At 47.3% G+C, this 18,490-nt stretch overlaps 1 protein-coding gene across 1 annotated transcript; it reads left to right on the forward strand.

Annotated features, from left to right (window-relative positions):
• Positions 1-2,528: 2,528 nt before the first annotated feature.
• Positions 2,529-14,549, forward strand: MEF2B (myocyte enhancer factor 2B). Its single transcript, XM_060275238.1, has 8 exons — positions 2,529-2,603; positions 2,880-3,083; positions 3,812-3,940; positions 5,899-6,058; positions 6,891-7,030; positions 8,647-8,758; positions 10,658-10,874; positions 13,220-14,549. Exons 1-8 carry the CDS (start codon positions 2,550-2,552, stop codon positions 13,521-13,523), a joined length of 1,320 nt encoding a protein of 439 aa, XP_060131221.1. The 5' UTR covers positions 2,529-2,549; the 3' UTR covers positions 13,524-14,549.
• The last annotated feature ends 3,941 nt before the right edge of the window (positions 14,550-18,490 follow it).

Here is an 18,490-nt window from a genome sequence, read left to right on the forward strand (position 1 = left end):
GATAAAACAGAAGCAGCTAAAAACCTAGAGAGAGAAAAACAATAATAAAAAAGCCATTAAGTAATAATTAGAATTAAAACTCTCTCTCTCTCTCTCTCTCTCTCTCTCTCTCTCTCTCTCTCTCTCTCTCTCTCTCTCTCTCTCTGTGTGTGTGTGTGTTTGTGTGTGTGTGTGTGTGTGTCTGTGTGTGTACTATTAAAACACACAGGTAATTGAAATGAAACTCGCATGGCACCAGCCCCCTCATTAAAAAGTCAGTTCCCCAAAGCCTGTTGGAACGAGAAAGTCTTCACCTGCCAGTGGAAGGAGAGCAAAGAAGGAGCCAGTCTGGCTTCCCCAAGGAGAGAGTTCCTAAGTTGCCTGGGAGGAGCCACCACCGAGAAGGCCCCGTCCCACGTCTCCCCCGAACGGGTTTGAGAAGGCGGCGGGACCGAGAGAAGGGCCCTCCCCACAAGATCTCAGAGCCTGAGCAGGTGGTTTCTCCAACGTAGTATTTTTTACTGCTTTACCCTGGCAGGTGCCTTTTTAAAAAGCGGTTTGGTTGTCTGTGCAAAATTCAGAGAAGTGTGAATCTCGAAGGACAGCTGTTCTTCATTGGGCGCATTTTTTCAGAAGGTGCAGATCGGCTACACCTTGGGCAGAACTTTTTGGTGGTGAGAGCCATTCAGCAGGGGGTTGGACTAGATGACCCTGGGGTCCCTCCCAACTCTACAGTTCTACGATTCTATTGGAAAATTTAGTACTTAAACAAGCACTTTTTCCAATGTTTGATGCCTGGAGATGCTATTGGAGGAGAACGGGGGTGGGCTTCCCTGCCGGAATGTTTCCAGAGTTCTCTGTTACCAAACTGAGGTTCCCGTGTGCATTTTTCTGGGCAAAAAAAATTTTTTTTCATTACCTTTTGGCGCCCTGTGTGGGTGGTGACCTAAACAGCCGCTGTCGTGGGAACGGCGTCACTGCTTCCTCCCATCTACTTAAAATTAGTTCTGATTGGCTATATTTAGTCCCCAGCGCTCAATAAGACAGAACAGGACTTGAAGAGGATTTTTTTTTAAAGCAGTGATTCGGAACCCCCCGCCGGAAATGGAGCTGTTTGATTTGCAACAGATTTGTATATTTCAAATCATAGAATTGTAGAGCTCAACTGGATACCCAAGGCTCATCTAGTCCAGCCCCCCGCGATGCGGGAATCACAGCTAAGGGAGAGATGTTGTGTGCCAGCTGCCCTGTGGTGCTGTGTTTCTACTTGCGATGAGTTTTCCCCACTTTGGGGATCATGGAAGAAGGAAAGTCACTCACTCCTGCTGTGGTACAGCCCTTTCTTGTCACCCTAAGGCTGTACCAGGACACAACAGATGTATGTTTGTTTGTTTGTTTGTGATACTCTTAATGTTTGCATAATTTGTTTAGTTTTGTTTCTAATTGCTTTGTTCATTTGCTGCCTTGGGTCAGCTTTGGGAGGAAGGGTGAGAGAGAAATTTGAAATAATAATTTTCAGATTTTGCAAAGGCTCCATCACGAATGCTGCAAGAGGAGCTGTTAACTGCAAGTCAGGAAAAAAAATCCTTTATTCAAGGTTTATAATTGCTACATGTCAGGGCTATGGGTGCAAATCTCTACAGGCAGGGCTAGAGGACAGCGATCAAGAGTCTGAGACTAGATGGCGGCTGCAGAGATGTTCTGCTGAAAGAATCAGGACAGATAAAGGAAAGCCATTTTACACACAGCACAGAGTTAGACTGTGGAACTCACTGCTGCAGGAAGCAGCGACAGCCAGCTTGGATTGCTTCTAAGAAGGATTGGACTAATTCATGGAGGAGAGGGCTATTGATGGCTACTAGCCACAGTGGTGATGCTCTGTCTCCAGCCAATCTCTTCGCATGTTCCTATGGAGCCTCCCAGTCCAGAGGCAGTCTATCTGGATCCCTAGGTTCTTTGGGGTATTTGGCCACTGTGAGAACAGGATGCTGGACTGGGTGGACCATTGGCCTGATCCAACAAACTCTTCTTACATTATTTTGACGCTCTGACAAACGGCCCCACCCCGCACGAGCTTGTAAAGGCAAACTGCCACTCCACGCTTTCCATTTTCACCAAAAGTCCAGTTTGGGGGAAGGAAGTGTGTCTTTGCAAGAAGTCCATGTTAAATTGGGCAACCTGATTTCGCAGTACATGATTGAAACCTGCAAAAAACCAAAGGCAATCTGGAAGTTCCCTCTTTATTAGGGCTGGGCGGTATCCGGTAACATCGTGATATATCAGCAGCTTAAATACCTCCATAAACTGATAAATCACAAGGTCTGGAATGCATCTCGGCTGCTTCTTCCTCCCTATCTCAAATTGTCTGGAACCGGCATCTCAATCTGAACGCCATACTGGTTTCAGACAATTTGTCAATATAGCAACCCAGCGCTCGCTCTCTCTCTCTCTCTCTCTCTCTCTCTCTCTCTCTCTCTCTCTCTCTCTCTCTCTCTCTCTCTCTGTGAAATCATACCTTTTTATTTTCTTTGCCCTACCTACAAAGCTGCCTCCATCTGCCCCGAATTGCAATGGGCCGGAAAAAGATCCAGATTAGTCGGATTTTGGACCAAAGGAATCGGCAGGTAAGCACTTTTTTAAAAAAACAAAAGCGAAAACCGATAACAAAGGGGGCTGTAGAGAGTGAACCAAGGAAAGGTAGACTCAGGCCCACGGTCTGAATGTGGGCCCCCAAAGCTCTCTGCCCAGCCCTCATGAATCTCCTTAGGCCACACCTCACATAGCCACGCCCACTCCCAGCAGGAATTCTTCAGACGCAACTCCTGCATTGTGTGGGGTTGGGATGGATGACCTCTGGGTGTCCTGTCCGACTCTGCCGTTCCGCCACTCTTCCCTTCCAGGTCACGTTCACCAAGAGGAAGTTTGGGCTCATGAAGAAGGCGTATGAGCTCAGCGTCCTGTGCGACTGCGAGATCGCCCTCATCATATTCAACAGCGCCAACCGGCTCTTCCAGTATGCCAGCACAGACATGGACAAAGTGCTTCTCAAATACACAGAGTATAGCGAGCCCCATGAAAGCCGGACCAACGCGGACATCCTGGAGGTGAACTGCATGTTTACCTATTCGCTTTTCATAGAATCCTGGAATCCTAGAATTGCAGAGCTGGAAGGGACCCCCCGAGGGTCATCTAGTCCGACCCCCTGCAACGCAGGAATTTGAAAGTTGTTTGAAACGTTTTTCTGCCATTGTGCTTTAATGCTGTAGCCCACCCTGTGTTCACTAATACCATCCACTTCAGTGCACCCTTTCCCCTAAATATATGCATTTTTTGCAAACTTCGGTTGCAAAATCTCAAGGGGTGGCTGTGTTTTTGGTTATTGTACCATTCTGGAAAGGTAGATTTTGGCTTTAAATGCCAACTGAATCACTGGCGTTCCCTAGTCTTAATGGAGAGAAGAAACTGAAATATTTGAAAGTTGCCAAACAGCGACGTTCTGGGCACCTTTTCACTTTATCTCTCTTTGCATTTAATATATTACGTTATAACCTTAGAGGTCTGTTGGATGGGCCCCTTCTTATTTACTTAAGTGTGCATTGATTAAGGCACTGCAAAAAATCAAATAAAAGCAATATTGTGCATGCCATTCTATCGAGATACTTTTCCTGTTCTTCCTGTCTTATCCTTCTTTCACATTTGTGGGATGTGAAAAACGTTTGCAATTAGGGTCAGTATTATTTATGGGGAGGATTGGGCGTTTTTCAAGGGGGGTCGCGGTGGGGATTGACTGTTCCCCCCCCCCAATTCCTGCTCTGTCGCCTGTACTCCATAGACCCTGAAAAGGAAAGGCTTGGGTATTGAAGGTCCCGACCTGGATCTGGAAGAAGCTCTGGAGCCAGCGAGGAAACTGAGGCAATTTGGCGAGGGTGTGGACCTCACGCTGGCCCAACCCAAGCTCTGTGTGAGTAACAGCTTTTAGGGACAGAATGGGCACAGGATTCAGACCATTGATATTGCCTACACTATCTGGGTTTCAGGCAACAGGCAATTCCAGCTCTGCCTGGAAATATTCTGACAAGACAGAGGTACTGTTTGTGGGGGACAGGAAGCAGGCAGGTGTGGAGGACTCCCTGGTCCTAAACGGGGTAACTGTGCCCCTGAAAGACCAGGTGCGCAGCCTGGGAGTCATTTTGGACTCACAGCTGTCCATGGAGGCACAGGTCAATTCTGTGTCCAGGGCAGCTGTTTATCAGCTCCATCTGGTACGCAGGCTGAGTCCCTACCTGCCTGTGGACTGCCTTGCCAGAGTGGTGCATGCTCTGGTTATCTCCTGCTTGGATTACTGCAATGCGCTCTACGTGGGGCTACCTTTGAAGGTGACCCGGAAACTACAACTAACCCAGAATGCGGCAGCTAGACTGGTGACTGGGAGCAGCCGCCGAGACCACATAACACCGGTCTTGAAAGACCTACATTGGCTCCCAGTACGTTTCCGAGCACAATTCAAAGTGTTGGTGCTGACCTTTAAAGTCCTAAACGGCCTTGGTCCAGTATACCTGAAGGAGCGTCTCCACCCCCACCGTTCTGCCCGGACACTGAGGTCCAGTGCCGAGGGCCTTCTGGCGGTTCCCTCACTGCGAGAAGCAAAGCTACAGGGAACCAGGCAGAGGGCCTTCTCGGTAGTGGCACCCGCCCTGTGGAACGCCCTCCCATCAGAGGTCAGAGAGATAAACAACTACCTGACATTTAGAAAATACCTAAAGGCAGCCTTGTTTAGTGAAGTTTTTAATCTGTGATATTTGATGTATTTTAATGTTTGTTGGAAGCCGCCCAGAGTAGCAGGGGAAGCCCAGCCAGATGGGCGGGGTATAAATAATATATTATTAAAGGTAAAGGTAAAGGGGCCCCTGACCATCAGGTCCAGTCGTGTCCGACTCTGGGGTTGTGGCGCTCATCTCACTCTATAGGCCGAGGGAGTCGGCGTTTGTCCGCAGACAGCTTCCGGGTCATGTGGCCAGCATGACAAAGCTGCTTCTGGCGAACCAGAGCAGCGCACAGAAACACCGTTTACCTTCCCGCCAGAGTGGTCCCTATTTCTCTACTTGCACTTTGATGTGCTTTCGAACTGCTAGGTGGGCAGGAGCTGGGACTGAGCAACGGGAGCTCACCCCGTTGCAGGGATTCGAACCGCCAACCTTCTGATCAGCAAGCCCTAGACTCTGTGGTTTAACTCACAGTGCCACCTGGGTCAATATATTATTATTATTATTATTATTATTATTATTATTATTATTATTATTAAAACATTTCTGAACTACAACATGCTTTAAATATAGGTGCTAAGTTATACTCAGAGTAGAGCCCTTGAAAGCAATAGACTTCCATTCGTCCTTTCCTTCATTTTACTCTATTCACCGCCATGCATAAACCACTTGATTGTAAAGACGCACTCTAAGCAGTTTACAAAAGCAAAGCGAAACATTAAAATGGCCCCGAGCAAGAGACTCTCAGGGTCAAAAAAGAGGTCGGAATAGGCCCATATATATGTGGGCTGGAGCAAATGGCTTTTCTTCTTTAAGTCTTCAAAGTTTTTAACCAAGCTCAAGGTTGTCCTCTGACCCAGCCAGATGTATAACTGAAAATCAATCACAGTCAGTCCATCATTTGAAAAATGAGACTTCAGAGCCATCTGGCCCCAAAATGGCAACTAGACTTTCTGTTTTGGCGACTGCAAGGCTGGACCATGCCTGGCTCTTTAAACCCAGAGCGCAGACTCTCTTGGCTTCCAGGGCTGGCTGGTTGCAAGTGGAAGAACGCCCCATCCGGATATTCCCCGGGTTCCGAGTTCGAGAGGCAGCCACAATTCTCAGCGCCACCTTTCCTTGCTTAAAGCTCTTTGTTGCTCCATCTTCCTTTCAGTCTGTCCCTTCCCTCTCCAGCCTGGGAGGGGGGTCGATGAGGACGCCCCCCTCTGGGAGCGAAGGTGGGGCGGCCGGCCCCCGGGAATCCCCTCTCCAGCAGAGCCACCTGCCTAAGCACGCCACCCCTCCAGTGCGGTCTCCAACACCCCTGGGAACAGGTATGTTGCAACCGCAGCAAGAGACCCTCATGGGCTGGGATTGGGGTCGGGGGGGGGGCGGGTGTTTCCGAAACTCACCTGGGCACACCAGGACCTGGGAGAGAGCAGGGTTCGAATTCTCACCCAACCATGAATCTCACGGGTTGGTTGGTTGGTTGTTGTTGGGATTGAAGGAGGGAGAGAACCACATAAGATGCCTTCAGGTCCATGGAGGGAAAAGGGGGTATGAATGCAACAAATCAACAAATATTTCTAAATGTTTTAAATATAGCTGTTCAACTGTTTTCACCAATGCCCTTGCTGTTTTCGTTTTGTACACTGCTTCAATTTTCTGGGGTTTTTTTAAAATTTTTATTTTATTCTGTGAACTGCTCTGAGATCTTTCGATGAAGGGCAATTTGTTGTTGTTGTTGTTGTTCTTGTTTATTAATTAAAATCAAGCAGCATATAAATTCCACGAGATAAAAAAAAGAAAGTGGATCATGTGCTTTGATTTATTATTATTATTGCTAATTTTAATTACCCCCAAAAAATATTTTTAAATTGTTGTTCTTCCTGGTCTTTTCTTATTCTTTTTGGAAAACCGTTCATTTAGAAATAAATAAATTAAAAATGAAAAAATTGTCCAGTAGCACCTTAGAGACCAAGTAAGTTTGTTCTGGGTACAGTATAAGCTTTCGTGTGCACACGCACTTCTTCAGATACACATGCTCATTTAGAGTTCTTTTTCACAACCAAACACTATATGAATTTTACGAAATAAATAAAAAATGAAGCGTAAACGTTCTTGGAATTGGGATCCCCTCACCTGTCTGTTTTTCTGCCCCTGCAGGGATGGGCTACCCTCTCTTCTCCCACGGCAACCTGGGTCGGGCAGTGTCGAGCAAGCCCCCTCCTCCACTTTACTTGGGGACTGACCCCCGTCGAGGGGAAGGGCCCCTGTCTGCTGGCAGGAGCCACGTGGTGTCGGCCGTGAGTAGATCGTGGCTCACAAAGCCTCCGTTCTCCTGGGTGGGGCGCTTTTGGGGGATGCCGAGGTTGGGCATCTGCCTGCAGTGGGGTGTGGGGGAGAGGCGAGATAAGAAGAATAGAATCGTACACTTGGAAGGGACCCCCAGGGGTCATCTAGCCCAACCCCCTGCAATATAGGAGTCTCGGCTGAAGCATCCAGGACAGATGGCCACCCAACCTCTGCTGAAAATCCCCAAGGAGAGTCCACAACTTCCCGAGGGAGTGCGTTGTGCTGTCGAACAGCTCTTACTGTCAGAAAATTCTTTCCTATGTTTAGTTGGAATCTCCTTTCATGTAGCTTGAAGCTATGGGTTTGAGTCCTACCCTCCAGAGCAGGAGAAAGTAAGCTTGCTCTCTCTTCTTAGTCTCCTCTTTTCCAAGCTAAACATACCCAGCTCCTTCAACCGTTCCTCATCAGGCTTGGTTTCCAGACCCTTGATCATCTTGGTCGCCCTCCTCTGCACACCTTCCAGCTTCTCAGCATCCTTCTTAAACTGGCCTGCCCAGAACTGGACACAGGACTCCAGGTGGGGTCTGAACAAGGCAGAATAGAGCAGGATTGTGACTTCCCTTGATCTGGTCACTAGACTTCTGTGGATGCGTCACCCTTTTGACAAGTGCAAACTCTCACATTTGTTCCTGTTGATAAGCAAGGGGGCCACCACCTAGTGAATGCAGCCATTCAACATTTTCCACCTAGGCTCTCATTGTGTACACTAAAGCTGCCCGTTCTCATGATTCCACACTACACAGGGTCAGACTGGATGACCCTTGGGTCCCTTCCAGCTCTACGGTTCTATGACTGATTTAATCTGAACCTAGGAAATTATACCCTCCAACTCCCGGATTGAAAAATCCGGGATCAGCTGTGGTGCAGTACTGGCACAGTCACTTCCACGTGCCACGCAGCACTGGAGGCTGCTTCTCCACATGCGTAGAAGCGACTTCCGGTGCCGCTCCGCCCATGTCTGCATGTCTGGGCACCAGAAATCGCTTCTGCGCATGTCCAGACATGTGCAGACAGTTGGGAGCCGGGACATGGCCGCTAGCAGGAGCTTTACGGGATATTTAGAATCATAGAGTTGGAAGAGACCACAAAGGCCATCCAGTCCAACCCCCTGCCAAGCAGAAAACACCATAAAAGCATTCCTGACAGATGGCTGTCAAGTCTCCGCTTAAAGACCTCCAAAGAAGGAGACTCCACCACACTCCTTGGCAGCAAATTCCACTGTTGAACAGCTCTTACTGTCAGGAAGTTCTTCCTAATGTTTAGGTGGAATCTTCTTTCTATATACGGGATATAATCAATTCGGGATAACAGCGGGAAACGGTAACAAAATACGGGGGTTTCCCGCGAAAAACGGGAGGCTTGGCAGCTATGTTTCAGGCAGGGGATGTTCCCAGCCCTGTCTGGAAGGGCATGCTCCACGGCCTTCCCCCAGTGGGGGTCTTTGGTCTAACATTTCAGTGCTGCTCTGTGAGAGGCCCTGCAGTCCCCTTTAGTGTTCACTCCAACTTTGAATGGCATGACCACTGAGTAGCACACTCCTGTGACCCTGGATTATCTCCCCGCACAGCGTTCCTTGTACCCTGGACTTCAGAGCACGAGTCCCGCCTTGTCTACAGGAAGCACCTGTCTCCCAGGGCATGGGCTGCCGGGCTACTACTCCATTTCCTCCAGCCACCCAGGTATGGTTTTGGTCAGCCAATCAGTTGTCACCTTGCTGAGGGCACCAGGGTGGGAACTGCGGAACTCCTGCCCTCAGGCTCAGACCTATCCCCTAGTGAGCTTCTGGGAACTGTAGTTTGTCACCTCCTTCCCGAGCCCTTTTGGGGTGCAGAGCAGAGTAAGCCACCTTAAATCTCTCACCCAGCTAGCTCAGTATTGCTGACACAGACTGGCAGCATCTCTCTGGGGTTTCGGACCTTCCCAGCCTCACCTGAAGAGACTGCCGGAAACAGAACCCAGGACTCTCTGTGTGCAAAGCCTGTGCCCTTCCACTGAACTGCAGCTCTTCCCTTAAAAGTTCCTAGTGCTCATTGTTCTAAATCATGGGTAGGCAAACTAAGGCCCAGGGGCCAGATCCGGCCCAATCGCCTTCTACATCCAGCCCACGGGTGGTCCAGGAATCAGCGTTTTTTTACATGAGTAGAATGTGTCCTTTATTTAAAATGCATCTCTGGGTTATTTGTGGGGCATAGGAATTCATTCACCACCACCCCAAAAAAATATAGTCTGGCCCACCACAAGGTCTGAGGGACAGTGGACCGGCCCCCCGCTGGAAGGAAGGAAGGAAGGAAGGAAGGAAGGAAGGAAGGAAGGAAGGAAGGAAGGAAGGAAGGAAGGAAGGAAGGAAGATTCAGAGCCAATTTGGAGAAAGGAGTTGGACTGTAATTGTGGATATAATGGAGAAAACTCTATTCCAAAAGTTATAAACGTGGGGGAATCCCCACCAAATGTGAATAAATGAACCCAACTTTCCTCAGGCCTCCCAACATAAAGGGGAAAAAAGGTAAAGGGCCCCTGACCATCAGGTCCAGTCGTGTCCGACTCTGGGGTTGCGGCGCTCATCTCGCTCTATAGACCAAGGGAGCCGGCGTTTGTCCGCAGACAGCTTCCAGGTCATGTGGCCAGCATGACAAAGCTGCTTCTGGCGAACCAGAGCAGCGCACGGAAACGAGCAACAGGAGCTCACCCCGTTGCAGGGATTCGAACCGCCGACCTTCTGATCAGCAAGCCCTAGGCTCTGTGGTTTAACCCACAGCGCCACCTGGGTCGGTTAAAGGGGAAAGGGAAGGATTGAGTTTTGCCAGCCTGACTGCTAATGACCAAAATCAAGTTCTTCTTTTACCAGCCACTCAGTGTTCTCCGTGGAGAACGTTATGTAATATGTTTGAATGTTGAATGTGTTATGTCTAGAGTCAATGGATAAAACAAACACTATTAGATGTTCTGCTGGATGAAATGTTTAATGTTTATTGGAGCTGGATTTGTTTAAAAACCAGTAACAGACCCTCCAAGTGTCCCTAATTTCCAGGGACGGTCCCGGATTTACAGAAGCCATCCCGGTTTCTGATTTGATCCCGGAATGTCCCACTTTTCTTAGGGCATCCCTATTTTCAAGGTCAAAATGTTGGAGGCAATGGCAGTGTTTCCCTATAATCCTCAAGAGAAATGTTGGCGGGCATGGAATAGGGCACCTGTATTTTCATCAGATAAATGTTGGAGAATGTCCCTATTTTAATTGGAGAAACGTTGGAGGGTATGCAATAAAAACTGGTTTTTTAAAAAAAGATTCAGAGCAGATAATAGGAAGAGCCTTATTCACCCATTTCATAGTTAAACTGTGGAACTCCCTCCCACAGGAGGCAGCAATGGGCGGCAACCTGGATGGCTTTAAAAGAGGACTGGACAGATTCATGGATTGGGAGAGAGCTATTGATAGCTAGTAAGCACAATGGCAATGTTCTGCCCCCACGGCAGCGATGCTGGGAGGACAGGGTACTGGGGCATTTCTGGTGGTCTTAAAGCGAGAAAGGCAGGGGTGCGCAGCAGCCCACAGCCCAAAATGTTTCCCCCTCCGCTAGCCCACAGGAGGTTTCCCGTCCCAGCTGAGATCACGGTTACTTCCCTCCCGTCTCCAGAGACCCTCAAATCCCGACGCTCTTCTCCTTTCCCCAACAACTGTCCTGCAGAGTTTGCCCCTGGCGACGGACCTTCTTCGCACGCCTTCGGCCTGCAGGCGAGCGCAGTGTCCACTTGGCCGCACCGAGAGATGTCCGCCTCCTCCCACCCAGCGCTGGGGTAAGAGAGAACGGGGGCGGGGCGGTCCCTCCACCTGGGAGAAAGGGCCTAGGCAGCGGCCTACAACCTCCAGATATGCCTGGAAGTGTGACTGTGTGCAACAGAGATACCATATTTTTCGCTCCAAAAGAAGCACCTAATTTTTAGAAGAGGAAAGGGGGAAAGCCCTGTTTTTGGAGGGGATCAGCTCACAGTTGGGCAGCTTCTTTTGCAAAGGGGGAAAGCTCCATTTTTGAGGATCAGCTCAAAGTTGTTGAGCTTACCTTGCAAAGGGAAAAAAAAAATCCTGTTTTTATGGGGTTCAACTCATAGTTCTGCAGCTTTTTAAGGAAAGGAAAAGGAGCCATTTCTACAGTTTCCAGACAGATAATCTAATCAGCCAGTCACATGTCGCTGGGGAAACAAGCAGCCTCCACCTGCAGAGCATTCAACAATGGAAACCTGGGCAAGGGGGTGGGGCCGGGAAGGGAGCTAGCGTCCCTTATCTCCCTCCCCAATCTCTTGCAATCAGCTGCTGAGTGGGTTCCTTTCAACACCCTCTTTCCCTCTTGTTAGCCTTTAGTTCTTTCTTTAAATAATTAAAAGAAGAAGAAGCATGACCTGCTTTTCGGCAATTTGGCTCCAGGGACCACGTATTCGCTGCATAAGACACACAGACATTTCCTCTTACTTTTTAGAAGGAAAAAAGTGTGTCTTATGGAGCAAAAAATACGGTAAGCCATGGGGTTGCAGCCTGCTGAAGAGTCATTTACTTTATTCATATATTGAAGATATTTATACATACTGCTACTCGGAACAAGAAATCAGAGTGCCGCCCATGGCTGTGCGTTTTAAAATTTCCTTTTTGTAACATATATAAAGCAGAGAGAACGATGACAACAGCAAACAGAAATCAAAAGAGTGAAAGCAAAACTGTAAAATAGGCACGCAGGATGAGCACTGTTGTGTGTGGGTTACAGTAGCAATGTCCAAGTAAAGGATATTAGTGTTGGCTGATCATAGAATTGTCAAGTTGGAAGGGACCCCCAGGGGCCATCTAGTCCAACCCCATTATGCAGGAGAGTTCCAGATTTGCCAGGCTTGCGGCAAACATTGTCTTGAGAAATGATGCTCCCGCTGTATATGTCAGAAAGGAAAGCCCAGCCACATGAAGAATGTCTGGAGGTTCTAGCCATGTTGAAATCTCAAATTGCGCCTCGTTTTCTCCATTCTAGCCGTTTTCCAGAGTGAGTGGCGCCAAGTGTCCAGCATAAGACTTGGGACTGTTTTCCATTGAGCTGCAATAGCTATTTATTCCACCAAGATAATAGACAAGACCAGTCCTCCCCCCCAATAGATTTGATTAAAGTTTGAAATATATATATGCAAAGGTTAATATTAAATATCTGATATCTTTTTATCAAAGGTCAAAGAAATGAATGCAAATAAAAACACAAACTCAATGGATGTGGGTGGGAGAAAAGGAAAGGGGGGGAGAGAGGGTTTTTTGGGGGGGGAATGACTCTGCAATTCAAGGAGAAATTTAGGAATACCCCTGGACCAACGAAATGTGGAAGTCTACCACAGGTAAAGTTCTCAAAAGGCCTCTGTGAGCCTGGATAGTTCATCAGCTTAGACCATGTTGCTGATAAGGCCAAGGTTGTAGGTTCAATCCCTGTAAGGGACAGCTGCACATTCCTGCATTGAAGGGGGTTGGGCTAGATGACCCTCAGGGTCCCTTCCAACTCTACAATTCTGATTCTATGATCTCAAGCAAGCAAAAAACCGACCTCTTCATTCCCTGCCAGTGAGCCGGGAGTGCCCTCTTGGGTGAGGTTTTGCTGCCACCTTGTGGCACCTTTGTTCAATGATGCCTCTGAGTCTCAGGTCCTAATTCTGCACCCTCATTTTCTAAGCTGCCAGGAGGCACAAATCAGAGGGCCAGTTCTCAGCGACATCCCTTGAGATTTATGTGTGTCTTTGGAACTATTTGCACGTTTGAGGATGGAAGCTGAAGTTGCAGGCTGGGGGGGGGGGGCACACCCAGAAGGTTTCATCCGGCCAAGTTTCACTCTTGAGTACCCTCCCTGAAATGAGCGGGCCGAAGCTATTCATCTCTGCCCATGCGCTCTGAATAGAACCAAGAATGGAAACCAACTCTTTGCTGCCAGGCCCAATTGTCAGTGCCCATCGGCCACGAAAGCTGCACAGGAGCCTCTATGTGCAAGAGCAGTCTACCCCAGAACATAACGTTTCTTAGGGACAAGGAGCCAGCAATCCAGAAAGCCAACAAGTGCCTTGCTTGCCTTTCAAATAAGAATGTTGGGAACCACTATACCCCCCCTCTTTTCTTGTATTCCCTGCAGAGCAATGGGTCGAATCGGCGATCAGCCCACGCTAGTATCTGGCTCGCCTCCCCTGCGCCTGCCCATCAGTGTCAAGTCCGAACGGGCTTCCCCGACGGCCCCGTGTGCCTCGACTGCCCCCCAGGCCTCTCAGGGCGCACACCCTTCGCACGCCGATGTCCCCATGGACCTACACTCCCGAGATGACTACATCAAGGCTTACCATTACTCTCTCCTCCTCTCCCGCCCTCTGGCAGATGAGCAGAGGCACCCCGGTTTCCCCACACGTCGCCCACAACCTGCTATGGATGAGTGGCAGAGATAGTGGCAGGCTCACATGTACGGATGGAGCGAGGGAGCGAGCATCTGCCTGAATGTGGTTGTGTGAATGTGTGTGAGAGCAGACTTTCTGTGGCCTTGAGCGTTCACGGGGAGTTTTCTCCAAGGATTTGGGGGAGCAAATTCTCCCAAATTTGGGGGAGCGTGCTAGTTGCTCACACGCACAAAATCAAAACGGTGCCAATGGGTTGCTTGGCCAATGATATTCTACACAGAGTAGACCCATTGGCATTAATACAAATACAGTAAGTAATTCGTGTCATTTTAATTGCAAGGGGTTTCGTCCAATGTTAGTCCTCCTCAGAACAGATCCTTTGAAATGAATCAATATGGCTCACTTTGTTCTATTAATTGCAGGGGTCGACTCTTGAGTAGGAAGTATGTAGTTGGATGAAACCCAGTGGATTTACTCTGAGTAGCCTGGACATTTTGCCTCTCAGCTCAGCTCCGGCAAATGTTAGAAACATGCTCCCAATTTTAAAATGAAAGCTGGGGATTTGGAGGTTACAGCTCGTGGGGGGGGGACTTCCCCTCATTGCCCACCCCTCGTGGGCACCCATAGGTGGGGCAATTTGGGAAAGCAACTGAAAGAAAAGATGGGATTGTTGTTTCCCCACTGCCTGTTTCATCTAAATCTCCAGAGATTTGGGAGGAAAGTCCCCCCTCGGAAAAAACAAACAAAAAGGGATTGACAGCAGATTTCAGGGTTTATAAAAGCAAATTGTTTCACCCCATTATGTATAAATCACTTGCGGAATTACTGGCAGCAAGCTCTGGTGAGGCCCCCCGGGCTTAGAAAAAGGGTTGAGAGGAAATCCACAAAGGAGGAGGACTATCACTGACTTCTTGCTCCAGCAGCTAAATGGAACCTCACTGTGCAAGGGCAGTATACCTTAGAATACAATGGACGATGCCTTTGGTAAGTTTTCCTGTTTTTGAGATAAGAGGGAGAAGACCAGGGAGCCAGGAGCGGAACCAGGGCCAGTTTGCAACATGGTGAAGAGATTGCACCCATCCCAAAAGTAAATAAATAAATGACTGAACATGTAAATCTTGAACACTGCAGGTGTGTCTTGCATTGGAGTCCGTGGATGTAGTAAATAAACAAACAAATGTCCTGTGCTGTGGGGAGAATCACACGTAACCCCCACCCCACATAATCACATGATGCAGCATGCACACACTATTTGGATGGCAATTTCCATCAACTTTGGGGGTGGGCAGCCCCCTCAAATATTTTATGGGGGGGCGTCGAAGGGACCTCAGCCCGTAGGAGTTGGCTCCTATGCACAGAAGACAAAATCAGAACAGGTAAAAAAGTAGCAAAATGAGTTTCAACAGGGACTAATAATAATAATAATAATAATAATAATAATAATAATAATAATATAAATTTATACCCCGCCCATCTGGCTGGGTTTCCCCAGCCACTCTGGGCGGCTTCCAACAGTCATTAAAATACAGTAATCTATTAAACATTAAAAGCTTCCCTAAACATGTAAGGTTCTTCACTTAGGCTGGAAAAAACAACAAATGCACAATATAAAATGGGGAACACCTGGCTTGCGAGTAGTATAAGGAAAAAGGATATTGGGGTCTTGGTGGACCACCAGCTTAACATGAGTCCACGGTGCGATGCAGCAGCAAAAAAAGCTAACACCATTCTAGGCTGCATCCACATAAATCTAGCGTCCTGATCAAGGGAAGTCCTAGTCCAGGCATTCCCAAACTGCGGCCCTCCAGATGTTTCGGCCTACAACTCCCATGATTCCTAGCTAACAGGACCAGTGGTCGGGGAAGATGGGGATTGTCGTCCAAAACATCTGGAGGGCTGAAATTTGGGGGTGCCTGTCCTAGTCCCGCTCTGTTCTGCCTTGGTCAGACCACACCTGGAGTCCTGTGTCAACTTCTGGGCACCACAATTTAAGAAGGATGTTGGCAAGCTGGAAGGTGAGCAGAGGAGGGTGAACAATCTTGTAAATCTCTTTGAGGTTTATTTAAAACAATAAATAGGTGTGTAATAAATGTTATGAAATCAACCCCACCCCCTAAGAATAAAAATGGCTAGCAGGGGGATGTTTTTTGGGGGAAATAAACCTCGGGTACACACCTGGAGAAATGACAAAGAGAGGAAATTTGACAAACCAGTTGCCTTGAATAACAGCAGGGCATCTCCTGTTTTCTAGAGAGGGTTTGCTGATTGGCACCCTCTCATTAGCATATATGCAAATTGGGCCATTCCTAGACTGCACAATTCTTGGCTGGGGCTTGTTTGCGTGAAGTCTGGGTTTGCTATGGCAACCAGCCAGTTTTGAATAGAACCACAGAGAGAGAGGTTCACAGGTGTGTGTGTGTGTAAGAGGAACTGTGAGGTTGAAACCCTATTTGATAAACAATTAAAAACAATTTCTGCATAAATGCACTACATCGAAGCTAAATCTTGCTATCAGTACTTCCTCTGTGGTTTGTTTTGTTTTTAATTTTAAATGATATCAGATCTGGAACATAGAAAGCTGGTTTCCATTCTGAGTTAGGCCATTGGTCCAGCTAGCTTAGTATGGCCTGCACTGACTGGCAGCATCTCCTTGGAGCTGTGGAGGGGACCCTTTTCCACAGGCCGGCCTGGAGTTTAAAAAGTGGATTTCCCCTAAACATTAGAAAGGACTTCCTGCTGGTGTGTTCTGTTCCACAGTAGAATGGAAGGTGGGGAACTCTCTGCTACTGGATATTTTTTAACCAGAAGCTAACGATTCCCTGAATCTGTTGTGGGTTTGACAAGATGACGCTTTGAGGATCCTTACACCTTGCTTCTCCATTCCCGGATCTGATCCATTAAAACACCTACAATTAACCAACCAGGGTGTCTTTAACCGGCAAACAGCCCTGATGGAATTTTTTAAAATTATCATTTGTTTTGTTTTTGTTGTGGCTGAACTGAATGCAAAAGAAAAGTTGGTAGATTTGAGGGCTTTAAATACGATCAAACAATTTATATCGTCAACAACAAAAAATGGGTGGAAGCTCTCTGCTACCCTAACCGCTAAATACAATTGACATTTTGTTTATTAAAGGATATGTTGCTAGTCCATTCACAGAGTGGCTAGGGAGACTCAGCCAGATGGGCAGGGTACAAATAAATTATTATTATTATTACAGTGGTACCTCAGTTTAAGTACACAATTGGTTCCGGAAGTCCGTACTTAACCTGAAGCGTACTTAACCTGAAGCGAACTTTCCCATTGAAAGTAATGGAAAGTGGATTAATCCGTTCCAGACAGGTCCGTGCAGTACTTCAACTGAAAGTACTCAAACCGAAGCCTACATAAACCGAGGTATGACTGTATTATTATTATTATTATTATTATTATTATTATTATTATTATTATTATCATCATCAACCTTGTAAGATAATGAACACAATGAGACGAAGACACAGCAGCAAAAGAGCTCGTCTAATTAGAACCAGCAGGTATCTGAAGAAGTGTGCATGCACACGAAAGCTCATACCAATGACAAACTTAGTTGGTCTCTAAGGTGCTACTGGGAGGATTTTTTTTTTATTTTGTTAGAACCAGCATGGTTACAGTTTTGGATTAGGATCTGGGAAGCCTGGGTTCAAACTGGCCATAAAGCTCTGTGGGTGACTTCTCAGTTGAGCCTAGATCAAAAATGATTATGAGGCTCTGGGCAGGAAGTTGAAGCAATTAGATGCACAAATTGTCATCTCTTCTGTCCTCCCAGTTGAACGACATGGCCCAGGGAGAGAGGGAAAAATAGGGGAAGTGAACAACTGGCTTTGCAAATGGTGCAAACAGGAACGGTTTGGATTCCTAGATCACGGTCTGCAGTTTCTTGAAGATGGACTTCTGGCAAGTGATGGACTGCACCTCACAAAAGTTGGGAGGAATGTTTTTGCCACAAAACTCAAAAACCTCATCAGGAGGGCTTTAAACTGACATGTGGGGGAGGGAGACAGTGGTCCTGAAGGTAGGAGTCTATCAAATGCTGAAGATGATCATCCAAATGTCAAGGACCAAATGGAGCAAGCAGCATGCAGACCTAGTGGTGGGACGAAAATATCCTTAAATAAGAGACATGGGGGAATGATCAACGGTCTTCAATGTCTGTATACTAATGCACAGAGCATGGGAAATAAACAAGATGAACTTGAGCTCTTGGTACAGCAAACTAAATATGACATAATAGGCATCACTGAAACCTGGTGGGATGAGTCTCATGACTGGAATGTAGTAATAGAGGGATACAATCTATTTAAGAGAAATAGACCAAACAGGAAAGGAGGAGGAGTAGCTTTATATGTTAGGGATATGTATACCTGTGAAGAGATCCAGGATTTAAAACTTCAAAGCCAAATTGAGAGTATCTGGGTCAAAATTAAGGGAGAGAAAAACAACAGTGATCTCATTGTGGGAGTTTACTATAGATCCCCAAGCCAAACTGAGGACACAGATGATGCCTTCCTGGAACAGATGGCCAAGCATTCCAAAGGAAGTGAGATAGTAGTAATGGGGGATTTCAACTATCCTGATATTTGTTGGATGTCAAACTCAGCCAAGAGCATAAGGTCGAACAGATTCCTCACTGGCCTTGCAGACAACTTCATTGTCCAGAAAGTGGGAGAAGCAACAAGAGGATCAGCCATTTTAGATCTGGTCCTAACCAATAGTGATGACTTGGTTAGTGGGGTAGAAGTGGCAGGATCATTAGGTGGGAGTGACCATGCTCTTCTGGAGTTTATTATCCAGCGGAAAGGAGCAACCAAGCATACTAAGGTCCAAATTCTAGACTTTAAGAAAGCCGACTTCAGAAAACTTAGGGAAACGCTGGGTGAAATCCCATGGACAGTAATACTAAAAGGGAAGGGAGTTCATGATGGTTGGGAGTTTGTTAAAAGGGAGATATTAAAAGCACAACTTCAGGCAATACCAATGA

This window comes from Zootoca vivipara, chromosome 6 (assembly GCF_963506605.1).
Source record: "Zootoca vivipara chromosome 6, rZooViv1.1, whole genome shotgun sequence".
Taxonomy (NCBI): Eukaryota; Metazoa; Chordata; class Lepidosauria; order Squamata; family Lacertidae; genus Zootoca; species Zootoca vivipara.